Consider the following 24,063-nt stretch of genomic DNA (forward strand, 5'->3'; position numbering starts at 1 on the left):
CACTATTCTGGTGGTTCCATCTATTTCTGTACAACAAGGTCTCAATGAAAAATATTAAGCAGCTAGTCTTTGTGGTGAAGTAAACATTTTGATTGACTGAGTGCAGGGCTATCTTAATGAATCTGCAGTCGGAATCTGAAATGAATCTGAAACAATAGCTCTGAGAGGTTTGGTTTTTTTTAAATTAAGTCTTATTAACCTTGGTTCCTGGTGATAAGTTTAAAGACCAACATTGTTAATTTCACTGTGATAACTGAATGTTTCTGCTGAAACATTTTTGTTTTTTAAATCCAGTGCGGCTGGCCATGCTAGACTGTTAAATACAGAAGAAAGCAATTATGTCATTTACTCCAGTGCATTTTCCAATCAACAGTGCTTCTACCACTTCTCTTGAGAGACTATTCCAAAACTGAAGAGATTTTACCATTGAGTTTCTATACCTAATTGTCTTAAAATTTAATCCAGCTATTTCTAATTATACCTCAGGGCTCAAAGTGAATCACTAGGGAAGGGGCAGCAGCTGTAAGGAAGAGAGCTGTGGTAAATGTTCTTTAGATCAAAGGTGCTTTTTAAAATTAATTTAATAGCATAGTTCCACTGTTACACCCCCGTCCTGACACTTGTTATGTGGTTACAAGCAGTACTAAGTAGCTGTAAACTTGCTAGTGGATAGCCTAAAACATGATTTCCGGTGGCAGTTGTATAATACTGTTCTAATTTAATTTACTGTTATGGAATTACTCCCGACTCTCACTAGTGTAGTAAATGAGAGCAGATTCCAGCCCAAATTACTGAAAAATCCTTATACTTTAGATACTGAAAATGGCTACCAGCTGCAGAGCCTTTGCTTGCATTGATGCCTGTTTGATGTCGGTAAGCTTCCACCTGGTGAGCTAGTTCTGCTTTTTCCTTCTCCAGCCGATTATTGGTTAATCTGTAAAACAATTAATTTGAAACATTGTGAAGAGTAAAAATTGCTCTGGATATTCCTCTCTAAGAACATCTCATTCTCATTTCTGTACATAGTGGAGCAGAGGTTCCTTTTTTAGGAGTGATTCTTAGTACTTTACCTGAGAAGCTGAAGCTCTCTGGCAAGGCCTTGCTCTGTGCTAGCACCTTCAGGAAAGTGTTTGAGAAGCTCAATCTTAGGTTTAAAAAAAGTATAAGGAAAATGAGGAAGTTTTACATTTGAAAATATCTGTAGTTACATTTACTAATTCAAAGCAACTCAACTTGAGAATACAATAGCTAAAGTAATACAGGGAAAGGAAAAAATAGAAGCCTAATAGCAGAGAGAATAGTATTAATCTTAAAGAAAAGGTAAACTGAACTTTTAATTGGACAAACAAATAAATTGCAATATAAAATATTTCAGAAGCGTCTTTGTAGATGCTGGTAATTCCTATAAAGCCTCTAAAGTTATCTACAAGCCTGTTCTAGTAAATATGAATTAGTGCTTCAGCTGCCTTGTAGGAAGGAATAGAAAATACAGAGTAGTCTAGATAAAGATCAAGGGCCAGATTTACTAAGGTATTTATATGCATAAAGATGCAGATAGACACCTCATGGGATTTACAAAAGTGTCAAAGTAAGTTAGGCCTAACCTCACTTTTTGAAAGTCTCACTAGGTGTCTGTCTGCATCTCTAGATGCCTAAATACCTTTAAGTTTGGCCCTAAGGACTTGATTAGGTAAAAAAAATTAAATGAAGGTAAAATTTTAATCTCTATGAATTCCACTATTTTAAAGTATTAACTTCCACATTGTTTGAAGCTGATCATAACTAACCTCTTTTAAGCAATAAAAGCAGAGGACCTGATCATGTGATCCTTATTTTTGTTAGAAACAATTACTTATGAGTAAAGGTTGTAGGATCAGGCCCATAGTCAGTAGTTGAGGAATTAGTGTCCTTTATCCTCACATACTGTTCTCTCTCAGAGGTTTTGGGAGAAGGGAAGTGGTCAGGAATCAGAAGGAGTTTTGAGCATTATCAAATATGGAAGAAAGCAAAGTAGAGGTGGCAGTGGGTATGGGCAGCAATCAGTTAAAACAAGGCATTCAAAGAATCAGACAAATAGCACAATTGGCAAATCACCTAGATAAATGCAATTAAGTAACTAATTAGTTGCAAATATGGTAGTCAGTTGAAAACAAGGGAAGATAAATGGGAAATAGTCAGTTCAAATAAAATGCAGGTAAGTCCAATAAGGGACTATATAGAGATGTCAAGAATTCTGGGACAAAGTGGATGCACTCCCTTCAAGCTTTGGTCCTGGATAGGTTAGCTACAGATGAATGGAACCTTCCTGTGGCAGCTGAGGGCTTGCACAATCTGGTCCTAGCAAGAGCTCTGGCATGGCTCGCTACTGGTGGCAGATCAGAGGGAAATAGTATAGTAGTCACTTCACTGAGCCTATTTGAGTGAGCCCTAAGATTCTCTTGGCTTGGGAAGCCTGCAAGGGAGGAGGAGTGCTAGATACACACTGATCCAAAGAGACAGATACATCAAAGAATTTCTCCCTTTCTTGAGATCCTTCAGACAGGATAAATAATAATACTTTACTCTCATCAAGTGCTTTTCCTTTGTAGATCACTCATAAGAACGGCCGTACCGGGTCAGACCAAAGGTCCATCTAGCCCAGTACCTGTCTATCGACAGTGGCCAATACCAGGTGCCCCAGAGGGAGTGGACCTAACAGGCAATGATCAAGTGATCTCTCTCCTGCCATACATCTCCATCCTCTGACAAACAGAGGCTAGGGACACCATTCCGTACCCATCCTGGCTAATAGCCATTAATAGACTTAACCACCATGAATTTATCCAGTTCTCTTTTAAACACTGTTATAGTCCTAGCCGTCACAACCTCCTCAGGTAAGGAGTTCCACAAGTTGACTGTGCGCTGCGTGAAGAAGAACTTCCTTGTATTTGTTTTAAACCTGCTGCCTATTAAAGGTGCTTTACAAAGAAAGGCAAGTTGTATTAGCTGAATTTTACAGAAGGGCAAACTGAAGTTTGGAGATAGAAAGTGACTTGCTCAAAATCACACAGCAGGTAAGCGGTAGAGACAGGACTTGAACTCAGTTCTCTGGACTCAAGATATGTCTACACTTACTGTGGCATGTAGAGTACAGACACTGCACATGCAACTAGCATGGGTATAAATAGTGTAGATGATGAGGCATGGATTAAGCGAGTAGAGTATCCTACATGCTTGAACTCCTACAGTATATATCCTACACAGGTTCTCTACTTGCCCAAGCAGTGCCTCCCACATCTACACTGCTATTTTAACTAGTGCAGTGCAGTAACCTGCGGCTACCCCACTGCCAGAGTGTTTCCCTGCCACAGTGAAAGGCTCTGCCAGCTTCCCATTGCCACAGTGAAAGGCTCCAGTAGTGTGGAGCTAATAGAGCCTTTCATTTTGGCATGTAGCTACACACAACAGTGACAAATGTGGATGTGGTCTACTTTTCACTGTGATATTGTGACTTACTGTACTTCAAAATAGCACCCTGTAATCCCCATATTCACCACTTGTATATTGTTATATTTTGTACAAAGAATGCCTTGTAAGGTATCATATGAAAAGTCATGATTTGCTGAAACTTACTGTTCTGTCAAAATATGTATATCTTCATTCTACACGGTGTTATGAGATTTTGCTATATGGTTGTTACTGAAATATGTTGTGAGTCTGGGAGACGCCCACAGCTAGCTCTCTAGTGGCAACAAAGGATGTGACCTATACCCTGACATGTGTTAAGTGACCATCACCAGCCATTGACCAGCAGGAGAATTGTAACAAGAGATGTACTATTCAATAAGAAGCAGCTGCTTGAGCTCCACACAATGGGGATTGCTTAATTCCCTGACTCAGCAAAGTATCAGGACGTCATACCTGACTCCATGTCTGAGCCAGTATTTTTCTAGGCCCATGAACTGAGGGTATAAAATGAGGGACAGTGGCATCATAAGATCACCTCTGTCTCCCCACACCTCCTCTGAAGGCAACAAGAATGTTGGGAAGAAAAAGACTTTGAACTGGGGAGACTGGAACGAGGCTAAGCAGTATTAAGAACTGTGAACTGCTTACAGTGCCTAGTGGGGTGAGATAAACTGATTGATTCAACCCATGCTTAGTCTGATAAAGTTTAGGATTTAGAATGTGTGTTTACTTTTTATTTCTTATGTAACCATCTCTGACCTTTATACCTAACACTTAATAATCACTTAAAATCTATCTTTCTGTAGTGAATAAACTTATTTTAATGTTTAATCTTAACCAGTGAGTTCATCCTAAACGCTTGGGGGAATCTGCTGAGATTACAAAGGCTGGTGCATGTCCACTATATCCTTTGATAAAGTGGTGAACTAATTAATGAGCTTGCATCATTCAAGAGGGTCTTGAGCAGTATAACATTTCTGGGGTTGAAGGCTGAGTCTGGGGGGAATTTGCTGATGTTTCCCTGTGTACAGTTTGAGTGGCTTGGAGAGCACTCATGCAACTTAGCTGAGTGTGTCTCTGCATGCTGTTAGCTGAGTGATAGCACCTGGATGAGTTTGCCGCTTGTCACTAGCATAGCATTGGAAGAGACAATCCTGGCTGAAGAGTTAAGGGTGTATGGGCTCCCACAGTTCCAGATTTTACCCTGGGGGTCTGTCACAGATATATAGCTACATGTGTAGTGCCTGTACTGTACATTTCTGTAAGTGTAGGCATAGCCTCCATCTTGTGTTCTATCCTTTAAATCACAGTGTATTCTTGATCTAAGTCAATGGGACATTTTGTCAGTGGCAGGGTACGAATGGAATGTTCAAAGGGAAGCATTTATACATGGGAATAGGGGTGAGTTATGTATACTATGGGGCCTAGCTCACACTCCACCTTACTATCAGGTTGGAAAAACAAAACAAAACAGAGCCTGGGGAATTTTGCCAATTTAACTCCAAAGAACTAAGGCCCAAGAATGAGAATTCTGTGCAGATGGTATATTTCAAGGATGAAATGGTCAATGGGGAGAGAATTTAGAGGTAGTATTTTAATAAAGCAAAACTTTTAAATCAGTATTTCCTAAATAAAGCCTTTATCTTTTTGTGCTAGATATGTTATGAATACAATGGTTTGTATTTCAACTATAAGAGGTTTATTCCAGCTAGGGCATTTGAATGAACATGCTTCTCAAATGAACTGTAATAGTCAATGATCTCATACAGTTTTGCTTTTTGTACTGGGTATTTTAATCTATTGTTGCTAAAGTGTTTATTCTTAATCACATCCACACCTTCTGTTCTGCTGATATAGAGTTATGTTTGATGAAGGACAGCTGCAAACTTTATTTGAGAGACACAAATAAATTGCAAAGTGTCTTGCTCCAGATTGATAATAAAAAACGGCAAAGTTTACATACAGATCTCTGCTGATTTTGCCCCAGCCCAGTGTTCAGATTACTGATACTTAATCAAAAACTAGCAAAGAAGAATACAGCACTTAAACTTTAAAAATTACTCAAAATAAGTCACAGTTCTATGCATTCTGACAAACCTTTGATTGCTCATATAATGCTGGAGAAATGGGACATACACATTAAAAACAAGACAAGACTTGGCTAATCCTGGCAAATAGAGTCCTGGGGCTAATTACGCTGGGGCATTTAAAAGAACTCTGTCAAGACTAGTGGGCCAAAAATTTGACCAAACTTTTCTTTTTAAACATAAGATTGTAAAGTTTTTATTAATTTATATTTTTCAATATATTAAATACACTTGTAAGCATCTCTACATGCTGCATATACAGAATATAACATTAAACAGTTACAAGTGAAATGATAAAATGTCAAACTGAAAGCCTTCCTCCTATACAGTGTGGGATTCCACCCTCTGAACCAACCCATGAAAGCTAAAGTCTGAATAAGGAGACAGTTCTTGCACTATGGTCAGAAAGTCAAAGTCAACAAACAGCTCTATTGAATGAGTTAGAAGAAAGCTTTAAGGCACATTAAAACATCCATACCTACAGCTCAGCACTTACGAACAATACTACAGTGATAAATGTTTAGACGTGTACAGTGGAGGAAAATCTACCTCTGATTATGTTTCCCATTTAATTATGTTAAAATGGAGTTAAAGTTGAGAGTTCATATCAGAAATGTAGGGTTAATCACATTATAGGGATTAGATCAATATTAAGTTTATTAACCAAGAACATTCACAGTTAAGGTTAAATTTAAAAGAAATCCAAACATGCTGAAGTATGGAAATGTATAGTTAGGGTACACAAATAATGAAAAACATTACAATAACAAACCTATAGATGTGTACCAGGAAGGAAAAAAACCGGCTTTTATTATTATAGATAAGATAAATTTGTCACCATTAGGCTGTTTTACTCACTTGTTCCTTTAAGTCCTGTGTGTTTTTTTCAATCTTGTGTTCACGCTCTGTTGCCTCTCGCAATAGCTGTTTAAGATCAGTAATGCTTTGATTTTTTTTGGCAACTTCAGTTTCCAGTTCTTTCATCTTAGTTTCATACATCCTGAAAACAGGAAAGAAAATTAAGGCCATTCTGCAAATACTATGCCTAGTCTAGAAAATATTTTTTCCCATCCTGCAAACCCGACACACAGTCCAAAGGACTATAGCAAAAACTAACCTTTTGAAAAACAAAGATGGTGACCCCAGTAGAACACACGCACGTGTGCTAAAAACGGAATGTAGCTAAGCAGCACAGGCAGCAGGACAGGCTAGTCACACTGAGTACGTACCTATGGTCTTGAATGGTTACTTAGGGTGTACCCATCCCTCTGTCTGTGCCACCGCAATTACACTCTATTGATAGCCCATTAGCTCAGTGAAAGCTAGCATGAGTATGTCTCCTTGAGCTGGGAATCACACCCCCAGTTCCAAGTGCAGACATACCATTAATGTTCTAGAGTTCTAGTGCAGACACTCTTATTTAGATAGGCTGTCAACGTTTTGGAAAAACAACAATCCTGTTTGTAAATACCTTGTACAGAGCATAAGAAAGGGCGTTTGCTTTGATTTTCAAGGGAACAGCTGAGGAACATGATATGTGGCAGTTTGTATGAAATTCATCAACATTAAATTACTTGCTACAATAAGAGTAAATCTAGTGTCAAATAACTCATAGTTAGGAGAAAAGATCCACAAGGCAACATTTATTAAGTGAATGGACTGTAGAAGAATGGAAGTTACATGAATAGTGTTGCTGAGCAATTAATGTAATTTACCACAGTATGTGGAAAACACTTTCCTTCAATATTAGCTAAGAAAATGTTCTTTATTATGCATTTTTCTGGGAAAATATAGTTATTGTGGGAATTTGATGCCTTAAGATCAGAGTAACGCTTTCCTGTCCACTACAGGTGGAAGAATTGACTGGCTCCAGGCCCAACTGTTTACTAAAAATATACTATCTGGGAAAGGTAGGCAGAAGGGTCTGTGTATATTACCTTCTATTCTCTCCAATCCTTTGTAGGATGCCTGGGGTTCATCTACCATCATACTCCTGATGTGGAGAAGGGGCTCCTTCCTCCTCTCAGACTAGTGTTTTGTTGAGTTTTTTTGTGGTAATGTAATTTTGAAGCAGCATAACCCCTCTTTATACCGCTTCCCATTGACCACCACCACCAGAGTACTATTAACAAGGCAAAGTCTGAGAAATTCAGGTCACAGACCTTTCAAGAGTTCTGTGGGTGGTTTTTTGATCAGTTGTGGAGGAATTTGCCTTCATGGTAGGATGCTAAGGGACTTGCTTATCATGCTCAGCAAATACCACAAAATTATTCTTCAAAGCCAAGTTACAATATTTGGTAATAGTACAGGGCAGAATCTGGAAGGTAATCTCCTCAGCATAGCAATCCAGCATTTTGCAGCTGCAAGGGAGGATTCATTCTCAGAACAGGAAACAGTTTCTAGAGCAGCAGAGACCAACAGGGTGTATGGGCACATGACTGAGGAGGCTACATGCTTGCTGGATCTGGGTTGGAAGTTTGTATATTGAACATATGTAATATAGTAAATTTGTCAATGATTGCTATGAGGTCAGTAAGAAATGCTTTAGAAAAGGAACTGAGAACTATGATCATGAAAGTTTCATTCATTTGAAAATACTTAAGAAAGAAAACAAGTCATTCTGCCTGTTTTATTCTCAGTTCCTACCTTGTTACAACAATTGATTTCCAGCTTTTGCTGTCAGCTCCTTCAAGTTGTGGACCTCTGCTTTCAGCAAAGTTTAACCTCTTAACAGTCTCCTCGAGTTCCACAGTCAACTTCTCATTCATTATCTCTATGTTATTCTTTGCTATTCGTAGCTTTTCTGCGGTGTCAGCCTCCTGTTGTCCAATGAGGCACAAAATTATATACATTGTGGCAAAGTGCATTTATGCTTCTTTTATCCAAAATACAGAACCTCACGCAGCACTGAACTCCATAAAATTACACTCAGAAATTGAGTCAGTACTGATTCAGAAGGAAGAGGGCCACATACTAGATCATAAACACTATTTCCAATAGCATCTGGATATTTCTTGGAGGTCTCCCATCCAAGACACTGGCCTTATTCGATTCTGCTTAGCCTTTGTGATCTAATAGGACTACAGCACAAATTGGTATGGTATCAAGAATAGAATGAATACTATCTATTTTGTATTTAGGGAGCAGAACAAGTGTAAATTCAATATTCAGTATGTATAGTTCCAGCCAGATTAAAAGAAAAGATGCTTAATATAACCAACCATTTGCTCAAATGGCTGGATGCTATCCTATAACCGTACTTTTTTCAGCTCTTTACGTAGCCTCTCATTTTCAGCAATGATTTTTTCCATGCCTCTGGTTTTTGATTCATAACGCATACTCAGCTGGCCACCCAGATGAAGTTTCATTTTTTCCATTTCAGACTAAATATTAAACAAAAAACAAAACAAAAATATGTATTTACACAACTTAGAATCTTTCGAGTTCTCATTTTGAATGTTACAGTTATCTAGCACATGCAGGTCCCAATTCAGCAAAGCACTTTAGCACATGCTTATGTCTATACCTCAAATGCATAAAAATAATTTCCCTTAGAGACACATCTCTGTGTCACAATAAATTCTTGTCTGCATATTTATACCTGTCTCTGGAAATTTCCACCACATGTGTCTGACGAAGTGGGTATTCATCCACAAAAGCTTATGCTCCAATACTTCTGTTAGTCTATAAGGTGCCAAAGGACTCTTTGTCACGTTTTGAATTACAATAAAATTCACATTTTGCTTTAGAAGTTACTCATATGAGATTGAAATAATACAAAGCATCTATTTTGTTTGGTGGGTCTAGTACTTTGTGGAGGAAGTGCATATGTAAAGCTTTGCTTCTGTGTAGTACAAAGTTCACATTTGTGGGTTTTTTTTTTTTAACAAACAAATTTTTGTGCCAAATAATGTGAATTGGTTTGATTATAAACACTACAGAAGTTATTTATGTTTTAGATGAAATACTATTATTCATCAGTTTTCCTAATTAATTTACATATAAGTTGCTACACAAAATAATAACGAATGCTAAATCAGTACCTTTAGCCTCTCATTTTCAAGTTCAAGGCTAACTAGTTTTTCATTAGAGACAACTCCTGGGGCCTTTTTCAGATCTTCATTTTCTCTCTGCACTTTCTCTACAACCTTTTTCATCAAACCAATGGTTTTTTCTAATTCTGGAACGGTCTTTCCACTTCTACCAGACTGCACAGAAAAGACAGGGGGAAAAAAAGAAAAGTTAAAAAAAAAGCATAATGAAGTAAATGCTTGAAATTCTAAGTGAGATATCAAATATGTCTGAAGTCTTTTTTTTTTTTGTGCTTTGTTGTAAACCCACAAAATAAGGTAACCATAGTTTGGGATTATAGTTTTGAATCTGAAATTTGTTACCTGCAGGTGGAGGACACAAAGGAAGTCCATGCACAACAAATTGCAAGATTGGGGGTCCAAATTTTTGTGTTAACAAAAGAACTGACACAACATTTATTCATTTGGTATGTAAATACACTGTGCTATGAAAATTCTGCATTTATACATACATATTAGCATAGTTCCACTGTGCTAATTCCTTTAGAATGCACCACTGGGTCAAGCAAGTATGAAGTACTGCATTTCAGTGGATTATCTCCTCCCCTTCCTACTTCATTAAATTGGGGGTGGTGGTGAAGGGAAGAGAAAAAGACTCTACACAGAGTAAACTCCAATGTACAATCACTTCAGTAAATTAAGAGAATTTCACAGCTACTTTCCTCTTATCCAGTAAAGGAGGAGGCAGACCTTGTTGCTTCTGAAGTAAAGAAGTGAAGAAACAGTGGCATAGTGTAGGAGGTCAAAGGAATGTGGGGAATCCTCTTATGGCTCCCTGCAGCACTATGCTAACTCCTCTTTACTTCTTGAGAAGCCCAGGGAACAAAAACTGTGGAGGCAGCAAGCTTCGCTCCTTGTACAGTGTAAGAGCCACAAGTGCGGCTCTTACAGTGTTTGCATCTTATAAGTATCGCACTTGTTGGTAACGGAGGAGTGCTGTTTCTGCTGCAGTATTTGTTTTCTAGTCTTCTGAGGAATGAAGAAGGGTGTACTTCACACCATTATACTTGCAGTGTACTTGTACTAGTGTACTGGTGAGAAGAGAATTGAAGACTACATCAATCAATAAGATAGGCTTGAGGCAAACTGAAGCTCCATTTATATAATCCTCTTGCATATTAAAAAACAAAATATTTCTCTAGCAACAGGTTCCACTGTCTAACATCCTACTCCCATTTGGTTAGCTCTATCAAAAGATTTTCAAATACAATACTAAATATCAATTTGCATACACTTATGGCTATATTCTCATATTGGTGAAGATATTTTTTTGCAGGTAACTGTTGTTAATCCAGATGGCAGACTAAGGCCCTGAGCCTGCAAAGATTTAAGTATGTGAGAAATTTTACTAACAGTAATAGACAATTGACTAGTATCTTGGATCTTTAATTAAAGTACCAAGATAATAAAATAAGGAGAGGTAACTAAGTGTAAAAACTAATATTTCCCATCTTCTTTTGCTTGATGATAAACATTTCAGTTGTAATTAAACCTTACTAGTAATCTTGTGTATTTCAATCATTTAATTATTCTGAAAAACACAATGGCATTACTCACCCCTCTAACACTGCCTAGCTTGCGCTCGACTTCTGCTTTCTCTCTTTTGAGAAGCTCACACATTTCTTTCAAGTCACCTACTTGGTCCTAAAGAATACAAATAATAATCATTTTATTTAGGTTTTACTCAATTAACAGGTGAATTTAAACTTTTTTTTTAATTACAAATTTTCCAGCTTCAGTTAGTTTACTTTGAAAAACATGAAACAAAACCAAAAAATAATTTCCCCCTTGCCATATAATTCATCACTTGCTACCAACCACACAGTTTACAAAAGCCATCCCCTCTAAGAGTACCCCCATATTTTATTCTTAAATAGAAACATTAAAGAATGCTGCTGGTCTTACATATTAAGTGCATTATAAAGATTTAAAAAAACCCAAACAAAAAAATTATTAGAGATTATGTGAGAGTTTTGTATGTTTTCTCATAATCTAGATTCTTAGGGTACAGCACAATCTAGCTTCAACTAATATGTTATAACATAGGAATAATTAAAAAAAACAAAAACTACGTTTTCTGATTTTTTTCCAAATTTCCCAGTAAACTCTACCCTAGTAGGAGAGACGTCAATCTGAAATTGGATTGGGTTTTTTTGGGCGACGGGGGAGAATGGGGGGCAGAAGTTGGGAAAGGGCCAGTTTGAAAATAGGGACTGTAATGGGAAGCTGGCTTCAACTACACTATGGAACAGCAATTACCCCACTCCATAATTTATACCATAAAGGGACAAATTTAAAAGGGACCTCTTACCCAGGCATATTTAATTATTATTATTTTTTTAATTTGCAAACATTTATGTATGATAAACTGCAGGTACATATTTAGGTCCCTACAGTGGGCAGGACTCTGTGCATATGCACAACTCTGTTGTCTTTACAGTGCCTCTCTGAGGGTGCAGGGTTCCACTCTTATGGTACTCATTGCAGGATGGGGGCTTTAGACCCCTAAGCTGTAAGTAGATGTATTTACTTGAAAGACTAGGCCTTACAGGTGGCTTGTGAAATCTGCCCCCAGTGTATTTGGTTTTCAATACATTTACATCAAATATAGATAGTATGTATGGAATACGTATTCGCACAACAGAGTTCACAGAAGTTTTTTTTTTAAAATGTACATTTACATTCTCAATGAGCCTTTAAAATGTGTTGTATGCTAAAAAAAAATACCTTTAATCTTGGCAGATCTTTATTAGCCTGCTCTAGCTGGAATCTTAGTTCAACATTTTCAGATGATAACCTCAAATTTTCTTTCTGAAGCTCCTGTTGTCTTTGACACTGATCATCTGATCCTATTCCTGACGTCTTAAGAAAGGGAAGGAGCAGAATAAAATATTATTAAATGTTGAGGTATTAATCCTTACATTAGTTACACTGGATAACGATCAATAATCTGGGCAATGAAGATACAATCCTGTTACATTCCATATTGAAATACTGAGACTAAATTAAATTAAGTGAAGTGAAGGTATAAAACAGTATAGACTTCTGTTTGGCAAAAATAAACACTGTAGTTTGAAATCTCAAAATCTAGAAAGGAAAAAAATTACAGTGTTCTAAACAGGGATACTCTACTTGTGAATAGCATCTATTTTAGAGCCATCTTCTGATACATTTACTCAATCACTCCCCCACTGAAGTCAGATCATTCAGAGTAAAGTGTATCTCAACAGGAAAAGGATATGTGAATCTGGTTCCTAGTAATACCTAGCTCTTATACCTCACCTTTCATCTCTAGATCTTAATAAAGGAGGCAAGCATTATCATCCGTATTTTTACAAAGGGGAAAACAGACACAGAGGTGAAGTGATTTGCCCAAAGTCAACCAGAGCATCAGTGGCAGAGCCAGGAATAGAAGCCAGGCCCTTTGAGTACCAGTCCACTGCTGTGACTATGAGACCGTACTGTAACTATCCATCTAGGTATTTTGTACCAAATTAATTACTATAGAATCTGAGCACCGGGTAAGATGAAGAAATTAGAATGCAAGAATTAATAAAAGATACGTGTAATTATTTCTACTATCCTTTTATAGAGACTCAGCTTTGAAACAGCTATAAATTGTCACTAGCCAAGAGGGTCCAACTATTAGTATAATTTATGCAAAGTTAGTCTCAGAAGAAAAAGAAAAATCCCAAGAACCTTTTCTCTTTTTCAACAAGATCAAACTGCTTGGATTAAAAAAAAAAAAAAAATCTGAACAGGGAAATAAAAAACTCCACATTGGGCCCAATTCTGCAAATATGTGCAAGGGATTTAGTCTCATAGGATTACAACATGAGTAGAGATAAGGCAGTAAAAACTAAGAATGGTCTCCCTTGAAATAAACATAAAATAAAAATAGAAACCTGCAAAGATAAAATAAAGCAGCTCTGATAATTCCACAAATAATTAGAATTAATGAACTAAGTATCACCAATAAAAACATGGGGGAATAAAGTAACTGCCCCACTAGTAAAATATATTCTCTCTAATAAATATAAATGATATTGTCACAGCACAGACTGCTAAAAAATCACACAGCAGGAAGATAATCAAAAAACTAAATGCGTATCAGGAAACAAACTATCTTACAATAAATATTTTAGTCTATATCATTTACACATATAAACAATGCAGCTAATAGGGAAGCGAAGGATTAAAGGACTGCTATAGTGCCAAACCTGGGGCATTTCACAAAGTCCTGGGGTTGGTTCAGTCCCCTCTATATAGGTTTGGTGATTTCCATATGTATCTTCTTCAGTGTGTTTATCCACTCCATTATTCATTTTTATATTTTCTAGCTTATAATCATTAGGTTGATTAGAAGGCTCCCCTGAATCAGACTGATTGCTGCTCATTCTATCAGCACAAGATTCTGCTCTACTTCCTTCATTGTTATTAGTTGATTGCTTGCATACTTTTTGCTTCCCTTCTTTCTCTCCATCATGTTCTTCATTAACTTCACTCTCTCCGGGTCCTGTTACATTTTCTTGTTCATCACTGATACCCTCTTCATCAGCTTCAGTTTTCAGAGAGCGTCTCCTTTTGCCTTTTGATCCTACCCTAGAATTATTTGAATTCTCATGTTTTTCATAATCTTCAATTTCCTGTTCTGGAGTTAATTCAGTAATTGCATCTCCAGCAGCCTGAAGGCATTCATCAGTAATGTTTGCACCCTCATCTATTCCACTGCCATTTGTAATACTAAGAGTGGGTTGGTGTTTTACTTTGCCCTTACTTGAAGCAATTTTCTTCCACGGATATTTCAAATTCTTGTGTTTACTGACATTGTTAGCAAAAGAGGAATTAGTCAATGCAGCTGTGTCACATGCAGCACTCTGGAGCAGAAGAAAGGTGCAATGAAGCATGAAAAGAAAAGAAGTAGATAGTAAAAGAAATAAGACAACATACCTATATATAACATCATGTCCACTTGTGGTAGATTTATTAAGAACCAGATAATCTGACATTAGGAATACAGAGAACCCTGCGTGCAAGAGACTATGTAGCCAAAACCAAGCTCATTATCTCCTCCCCGGTTTTCCATTGCTGTGGACAACACAGCATCCTCCCAGTCTCTCAGTCTCACAAAGCTGGGTAATCGTTGACTACTTGTCTTCTCCCTACACATTTAGGGTGTTAACAATAGCGCTGTTTCTATCTGCTGAACATTTAAAAGAGCTGGAGCTTCTTCTCTATTCTAAAGGCTAAAAATACTCTTGTTCATGCCACAGTCAGTGTGTCACAGACATGCCCAAGCATATGCTGTTAGGTACATTACATCTGTGTTTGACCATTTTCTTGATATTACACAGAAGAGGGTCTTGTGTGGTCTTTGCCGAAAACAAAGAACTACCCGATTGTCATGTTTATTATAAGATGTTTGAATGGGTAACAATTTTAGAGTGATGTAACCTGTAGGATATTGTGTTCCAAATCTGTTGTGAGTGAAACCTATCACCTGAGGAGGGGGAGTCTGAGAGCAGACTCAAGCAATATAAGAAAAATGAACATTCCTGGAGACAGCCTATGGTTACTGTCTGAACTAGATGCAGGCTGGAGATTTACAAAGACAAACAAACCTCATGAGAGTTCTGAGAAGAGCGGGCCCTCTTGGTTAAGAGACAATAGCCTACTGTAAAAGAGCAGGAGAAATGGCCCTAGTGGTATCCTTTATAGGAGAAGACGGACAGTGGGAAGGAGAGGTCTTATGAACAGTGAATCCCAGCTTTATGGGATGGATAAGCACTGAAAGACAGATCATTGGATGAGAAATACCTTATTAGACAGGAATAGTCTAATTGTTAATAAGTATAGACTGTGTTTTATGTTTTTTCTTTTACCTGTAAGGAGGGGTTACTCATCTTGTGCAGTAACTGGAATTCTTCAAGACGTGTCTGTAGGGGTGCTCCTCGTCAGGTGCACACTCAACAGAAGGAGGGCTGCAGCCACTCCACCCTTTATGCTCTCACAAGGAAGTACAGGACACAGTTACAGCCCTGACAGACGTTGCTATTAAAAAAAAAAATCTGATCTTGTGCATGAGGTGCACGCACACCTACAGTGGGGGATTCACACTGATACACAATCAACGAAGAATCATTTATTTCCTACAGCCACACCCAGCTTTGTACCTTCTTCCATGCTGTGCCCTACACTGTCCTCCATCTTATTGTGCTGGTTCCCTGTTCTATTCAAAAGCAAATCCCTCCTAAACAAGCTCCAAACACTAGCCAATGCTAGGCAATAAATAATGAAAGCGGGGGTAGGGGGGTTAGAAGACATCTTCCTCTGGGTGTCCCAGTGTGTCTTGCCTTATATGTCTTTTAGACTGTAAGACCTTTGAGGTAGGGAGTACAGTAACTCCTCGCTTAACATTGTATTTATGTTCCTGAAAAATGTGACTTTAAGCGAAACGATGTTAAGCGAATCCAATTTCCCAATAAGAATTAATGTAAATGGGGGTGGGGGAGGGAGAGACACACATTAGGTTCCAGGGAAATTTTTTTCACTAGACAAAAGACTACACACACACACACACAGAGTATAAGTTTTAAACAAACTATTTAATACTGTACACAGCAATGATGGTTGTGAAGCTTGGTTGAGGTGGTGAAGTCAGAGGGTGGAAGAGGGTGGGATATTTCCCAGGGAATGCCTTACTGCTAAATCTAGCACTCGGCTGAGCCCTCAAGGGTTAAAGCATCATTGTTAACATAGCCTCACACTCTACAAGGTAGCACAAACGGAGGGAGGGGACACAGCATGGCAGACAGAGATACACACCCTGTGTGTGTGAGAGAGAGTGCGCATTGCCCCTTTATGTATGCTGACCCCACTCTAAGTACATTGCCTATTTAAGTAGATCAGCAAGTTGAGACAGCAGCTACCGCCAGAAAGCTCCCTCTGTCCTGAGTCCTGTCCTGTGTGTCCTCTGCTCTGTGGAGATGGGGTAAGCGGGGGGCAGGAGCAGGGGGGAGGACGACACCCTGACATTAGCCCCCTTCTTCCCCCTCTCACACATGCACAGCAAGCAGGAGGCTCTGGGGAGCAGCTCTCCAAGGCAGAGGGCAGGAGCAGCACATGGCAGTAGGGGGAGGGACAGCTGAACTGCCGGCAATTGATAGCCTGCTGGGCGGCTGCCACACAGGGAACTTAGGGGAGCGGGGAGCTAATGGGGGGCTGCTGGACCACCCTGGTTCCAAGCCCCCACCAGCTAGCTGCAACGGGCTGCTCTTCCTGCAAGCAGTGGACAAAGCAGGCAGCACCCAAACAACGTTATAAGGGAGCATTGCGCAACTTTAAACGAGCATGTTCTCTAATTGATCAGCAATGAAACAACATTAACCGGGACGACTTTAAGAGGACTGTATCTGTCCTCTGTGCTTATAGCACTAAGCACCTCTTTCTTCCCTTTAACCCCATAATGTTTATGAAAAACGGTAATACATTTTAGTTCTTAGAATTAAAAAAAATGCTAAACTTTATTGCCATAAGGTTAATAAAAGGAGAAAAAAGTTCATTTTTTCAGCTGCTGTATTGGATGATTGCAACCTGAAACAATATGGACCAAATACTACAGAATAATAGCTGGATGATAAATATGTCTTTGAGTAGGAGAGGCATTCAGTTTTCAATTTGGGTAATAACATAAAGGTGTTTGCTTACTGAAGGTCTTGAAAATGTGTCTCTTGAAAATTGTCTCTCCAAAGCATGAAGCTTTTCCTGCAAATATCGATTTTTTAAATGTAACTCTTCTACCACAGAATCTCGAGGGAGAGCTTGTTGTGTTCTATATCAAAAATAAACAAATGAATGTTTGTTATTAATACAGGAAAGCATCCTTTAATGTAAATCAAGTATGGACTGCTGGTTTCCTAGACTGAAGATTTTTAATATTTTTTGTTAGATAAATGTAGCTATACTAAATCAATTTTATTTATATAAACTGAATGAAATAAACCCCAGGATCCAGGAACTCTGAATTTGGCATAGTATTCAGCCTTAAGAAATCCTAAGAGTCTATTTTCTCTTGATGTTTATATGAAATTTCTGTTACCAATAATGGTGCATTATGCATACACTCTGAAAAGATAACACGTTTCCAAAACTTGAAAGAAAAAAAACCCAGAGCTAAGGTGTTATAGTTGAACTAATGACTCAACTGTGTTTTCACTTTTATGTACAGGGAGCCAGCTTCTATTTATGTGAATTAATTCCTTGAACAATAAACCCAAAATGTATTTAAGGGGAAAAATTGTAAGCTTTTCAAATGGGGTCTCTCCTTTTGGAACAACTCTTACCTCATATGAGCAATTTCATTTTCTAAGTCTATATTCCGTTTTCTTAGTTCTTCCAGCTCTTTCTCTGACTCTGACGCCCGCACTCCCACAACATGCTCAACAGTAATACCGCTGGTCTTGAGTTTCTTTTGTAAAGCAATTTTCTCTTTATCAGCTCTGCAACATTCAATTTGTTTTTACTAAAATTTTGGTACATTTGTTTACCAATCTGCTTCATCTAAAAGTGAACAGCATTTCATCCTAATGACTCTAGACCTGCAATCCAATTGCTCAATGAACTTTTCTTGATTTAAATTAATTACCTTATAAATAGACATTTTTCTAGTTTCTCATAAAAGATTTTTTTCTGGTTTCTCATAAAAGAACACTGAGTGAATACTGTACATTTCACAAATCACTTGCAGATTTTGCTTAAGCATTCATTGATATTTTACATTTATGTACCCCTTTACAAAAAGGGAAAGCCCAAGCAAAGCACAGCTAGTGAAAGGAACTTACAAATATATATAATTCTTGTTATTCTTTTGTTCCTTTTCATCTCTTGAATTCTAGGTCAGTGAAAATTTTGATATGACTACATTGAAAACATGGTTAAATGAAATAAACATCTTTTCTTGAGTTTTGCTGAAAAAGTCTTGGTCATCACAATGCTGGAGGTGTCAACACTGCAGACTAAGACAGCTGCTAATTCTAGTAGTCTGATGAAACTAAACAGTGGTAAGAAAAGTCTGTCCTCACCTGCAGCTGGTGCTTCTTTGACTGTGATTAAAAACAAATTATTAATAGGGCTGCTGATTAATCACAGTTAACTCATGCGATTAACTCAAAAACATTAATAGCAATTAATTGCAGTTTTAATTAAACAGTAGAATACCAACTGAAATTTATTAAATATCTTAGATGTTTTTCTACATTTTCATATATTGTATTCTGTGTTGTAATTGAAATAAAAAAGTGTATATTTTTATTACAAATATTTTCACTGTAAAAATGATAAAAGAAATAGTATTTTTCAATTCACCTCATACAAGTATTGTAGTGCAATCTCTTTGTCGTGGAAGTGCAACTTAAAAATGTAGATGTTTTTGTTACATAACTGCACTCAAAAACAAAACAGTGTAAAACTTCAGAGCCTACAAGTCCACTCAGTCCTGCTTCTTGTTCAGCCAATCGCTAAGACATACATTTTGTTTACATTTATAGGAGATAATACTGCCCTCTTCTTATTTACAATGTCACCATAAAGTGAGAACAGGCATTTGCATGGCACTTTTGTAGCCAGCATTGCAAGGTATTTACGTGCCAGCTATGCTAAACATTTGTGTGCCCCTTCATGCTTCAGCCCCCATTCCAGAGGACATGCTTTTACGCCAATGACGCTCATTACAAAAATAATGTGTTAATTAAATTTGTGACTGAACTCCTTGGGGGAGAATTGTATGTCCTCTGGTCTGTTTTACCCGCATTCTGCCACATATTTCATGTTATAGCAGTCTCAGATAATGACCCAGCACATGTCGTTCATTTTAACAACACTTTCACTGCAGATTTCACAAAACGCAAAGAAGGTAACAATGTGAGATTTCTAAAGATAGCTACAGCACTTGACCCAAGGTTTAAGAATCTGACGTGCATTCCAAAATCTGAGAGGGACGAGGTGTGGAGTATGCTTTCAGAAGTCTTAAAAGAGCAACACTCCAATGCGGAAACTACAGAACTCAAACCACCAAAAAAGAAAATCAACCTTCTGCTAGTGGCATCTGACTCAGATAATGAAAATGAACATGTGTTGGTCCGCACTGCATTGGATCGTTATCAGGCAGAACCCAGTCATCAGCATGGACACATGTCCCCTTGAATGGGGGCTGAAGCATGAAGGGGCACACAAATGTTTAGCATAGCTGGCACGTAAATACCTTGCAATGCCGGCTAAAAAAGTGCCATGCAAATGCCTGTTCTCACTTTATGGTGACATGTAAATATATTGTGACACCAGCTACAACAGTGCCATGAGAACGTTTGTTTTCACTTTCAGGTGACACTGTGAACAAGAAGCAGGCAGCATTATCTCCTGCAAATGTAAACAAACTTTTTTGTCTGAGCGATGACTGAACAAGAAGCAGGAATGAGTGGACTTGCAGACACTAGCAGTTTTTTTTTGTTTTGTTTTGTTTTGACGTAGTTCTACATTTGTAAGTTCAACTTTCATGATAAAGAGATTGCACTGCAGTACTTGTATTAGGTGAATTGAAAAACACTTTTTTTTTACCGTGCAAATACTTGTAATCAAAAATAAATATAAAGTGAGCACTGTACACATTGTATTCCATGTTGTAATTGAAATCAATATATTTAAAAATGTAGAAAACATCAAAAAATTAAATAAATGGTATTCTATTATTGTTTAACAGTGCAATTAATCACGATTAATTTTTTTTAATCGCTTGACAGCCCTAATTATTAATAGAGAACTTAGAAACAGTCTTTGAGCAAAACTAATTTAATTAATAAAATACCGTCAGCTCCTATAGAAAACAGGATACTAAAATAGCTAGAAACATAAAGGCAGCTTGCTGCTTGAAAATAAGTTGTCCCCTGTAGTCTCAACTTAAATGTAAATTATAAGCATCTAGTTTTGTTAATATAATAAAACTGTTACAATATTTTTGTAACCAAGAAACCAAGTTTCCTTTATTTTATTCCATCAGTTTAGAAATACATCTAATTAAAATCAACTCACTTGGAATAAAGTTCCTTTAATGTATTGAACTGTTTTGTTAAAGTGTCCATTTCTTTCTCCTTTTCTTTTAGTTTGTTCCGCATCCCTTCCATCCTCGCTTGCCATTTTTTACCCTCTTCCCACCTAGCTATTTCTTCCCTAGAGCTCTGTAAAACATTAAAAAACAAAGTAAGATTTCCTTTTGGTCTAGTTTAACACCACAGAACAAGAAACAAGTCAGCCTAGCACTATTTGATTAAAGTTCCCGTTTCAAAATTTTAAACAAAAATAGAGGTTTAAATATAGCAATTATTACTAGGTGATTGGTGCATATACTGGGTGTTATGAAATCTGATGCACAATCTGGTACATCTGAATGCTATCAGAGAATCGTTCTGTAAAATTAAACATTGACTTTACAAAAAAGGACTGAAACATTTTTATGAAATCCAATGTTAGGGATGCTTTCACAAGATATTCTCCCACTTTGAAACAAGTTAACGGAAGATAGGAGAAAAGATCATGATGCTATTCTGTGCTAATTATAATATATACAGCAGACCCCTCTTTCCTCCTCCAACTCACCAAGAGCTCAGATGCCCCTGCAGTATCGTAGTTGCTGGTCCAATGGTGATTTTAAACTCACTTTCTATCACAGAAAAATGAATTTCTACTTAATAGTCCCAATTCAGTTTTTATAACAGAAAACAAGGTGACTTTATGACAAATGGCTATTGAAAAAGCTAAGCTAATGTTATTTTTACAGGTGGCAATGAAGTTGTTTTGTTCTGGAGTCCCTCGCCTCCCTTAGTTGATTCTCTCTTTTCTTTTCCACATCCACTTTAAACTTGTACTATTACCTACAAAAACGAATTGAGATCTGATTCAGAGGAAAATGTGTGTGTGGGGGGGGGAGGTGAAGAGATTATTTTTCCTAGCATTTAATAGGATTTAGTATTTTATCTGGGTCATGAGATCCCAGCTGTGCAACGTTGAGAATTGGTGGATAGCTGTCCTAGCACAAAAAAAGATCAAAGTGATTACCTGGAGCATGTCTTTTGAAAAATCAGTGAACTAGATTCAGTGAATCAAATTTCATAATGAGAAACATAATGAGAAACAACCTTAACTGTGGAGTCAGGGAGTGTGAGTCCTTAATAAAAACATGGTTATTTAGCAACTGAAACAGTGCTTCCTTAAGATAAAGCCCCTACCTCCTGCAAAATTCGAAGTTGTGACCAATGTTCCAATCCTGCAGAAACGTGTGCATGTGATGTGCATATGTCATTGCAGAATTCGGCACTAAGACTGATTCGGAAAGTCATGTTGAATAATATCAAATAGCATAAAATGTCTTGAAAAGTTAGGTGTAATTTGCATTAGTTTGGATCAACCACTTCAATTACTTGTTGGAAATGTATTCTTTCACTGATTAATAATGCTCTCACTACAAACCTGTATAAGTAATTTCAAGAACTAAAAACATTCCTTACCATGAGGCTGGCAAAAGAGAAATAAACGTAAGAACTCAAAGTGGTTTTACACCCAAGATTCAGTCTGCAGAACCAATACATAACATACATAAATCTCAGCTCTGCATAGGCACACCCTTAATCCTGAAGAAACTCCCACTGAAGTCAATGGGCCACCACATGGATACAAGGAGCTATATACAGACAGCCTCACTGAATTCAATGGGATTCTATTTGAGAGTAGAGATCTACCTGCACGGACTTAGTTGCAGGACCACGGTCTAAGTGTATTCGTTATTTTTAATTCCATACATACATATGTAGAACATTTACAAATACATTACTGCTATGGAAACTAAAATAAAACAAATTATATATATATATATATATATATATACACATACACACAAATACACACACACTCACCCCTCCATAGTACAAGACAAAAATACATCTCAAACACTAGCAATTTATGTACAGTGCTTCAAACTTCTCTAATGGGAATTGTAAGCTCTTGCTTAAAATCATCTTGAATGTATAAAATGCCACTGAATGCAATTTGAGAACAAAACATGTATTTTGCTCCAGTCTGCTTTACTAGGTACCAAGACAAGACACTTAATCTGCTACCATAACAGCAGAAAAAAACCCAACAGACTGAATAAATACATCCTTCGCCAGTCAGAATCAATCAGCTGCAGAGATATCCATTAGGAAATGTATCTTTTTGAAGGGACACCATCCATCCATCCATTTAAAAAAAAAAATCATATTTTTGTCTCAAAATGTTTTTAAACTGCTATGGTTACAAGAAACACCATAGGTTGCTACCACTGAAAGAAATTATGTTTTTCAGTTTCTTTACTTTATGAATTTGACAATACTTTATATGTAGTCAGTCACTGTTATCTTGTACATTTGAGTCAGTTTCCTAAATGTTTTGTACAGATTTTATATTCAGCAAGAAGGGAAGGGAAAATATTAATAAAATATAAAATAACATCAGAAAAATTGGTAAGGGGAATCAGGAGCAGGTGAAATTTCTGAAGCCACTTCTGATTTGTTGTTTTTCTTAAAGTGGGTAGATTTCAAGTTGATGCTGTCCCTTTCAATACCACAAATTAAATGATGCCTTGTCACATACCTTGTCTTCTTTTACACTTTTCTTTTCTACCTCCTCACTCTTTTCAACTTCACTTTCAAGCTTTTTAATTTTTTTCTGAAGTTCATCGATGAATTTTTGTTCATCAGCTTTGCTCTGAAAAATTATGATTATCTTTACAGCTTAATGATCACCATTTAGATACTTTCCTACTTTTTCTCCACTAGGATAAATACAGAAACTAAATATTGACTGATTTATTCATTTCAACGGAAGTGCTTTGAATAAATATTACAATTTAGGTTAAAATGTGTCTCTTTAAAGATTACAACTACTATTTAAGTGTTGGATTGTTACTTTATATTTGGTCATGAGTAATGGACTCAAAAAAGAAATTTACACTATTACTGTTCTAAAACTTAGTAAGGGTTAGGTATTAAATTCTGTAAATTACAATGACTCTTTCAAATCAGATGAGTTCACACAACTTGGTTTAAAGGACACATACCTGAGAATTTAATAGTATGTGAAATCTCTATTTGCAGATTTAGAAATGAAAAAAGAATGAATACATAGATAGAAAAAACACTTTTACTTAGAAATATTTTTCTACAGAGCACAGACAATATACAGAGAGTTTTAAAACATTTTAAGACCACGTTCATTTGGCAAAAATAAACTAGTACCAGTAATTCCTGCTTAAATATCTGAGAGGAATCCAACTGGAGACTGCTGGGAACTGCATTACCAGTAGCATAGAATGATCTACTACATATAGATTGTATTGAGAAGGATAGAAGAGA

General features: G+C 37.1%; 1 protein-coding gene across 1 annotated transcript in view; it reads right to left on the bottom strand.

The window, feature by feature from the left end:
• CEP290 (centrosomal protein 290) overlaps positions 1-24,063 on the bottom strand; it is a 101,255-nt gene that overhangs the window by 1,390 nt on the left and 75,802 nt on the right. The window contains exons 43-54 of the mRNA XM_044980233.1: positions 23,303-23,416; positions 20,708-20,853; positions 17,968-18,123; positions 17,333-17,456; positions 12,353-12,487; positions 11,183-11,269; positions 9,578-9,742; positions 8,795-8,917; positions 8,181-8,353; positions 6,393-6,534; positions 1,071-1,144; positions 831-934 (exon numbers count right to left, since the gene is read on the bottom strand). Of these exons, the coding sequence (XP_044836168.1) occupies positions 831-934; positions 1,071-1,144; positions 6,393-6,534; positions 8,181-8,353; positions 8,795-8,917; positions 9,578-9,742; positions 11,183-11,269; positions 12,353-12,487; positions 17,333-17,456; positions 17,968-18,123; positions 20,708-20,853; positions 23,303-23,416 (1,543 nt within the window). The remainder of the gene's footprint in view (positions 1-830; positions 935-1,070; positions 1,145-6,392; positions 6,535-8,180; positions 8,354-8,794; positions 8,918-9,577; positions 9,743-11,182; positions 11,270-12,352; positions 12,488-17,332; positions 17,457-17,967; positions 18,124-20,707; positions 20,854-23,302; positions 23,417-24,063) is intronic.

Source organism: Mauremys mutica, chromosome 1, assembly GCF_020497125.1.
Source record: "Mauremys mutica isolate MM-2020 ecotype Southern chromosome 1, ASM2049712v1, whole genome shotgun sequence".
In the NCBI taxonomy this organism is placed as follows: Eukaryota; Metazoa; Chordata; order Testudines; family Geoemydidae; genus Mauremys; species Mauremys mutica.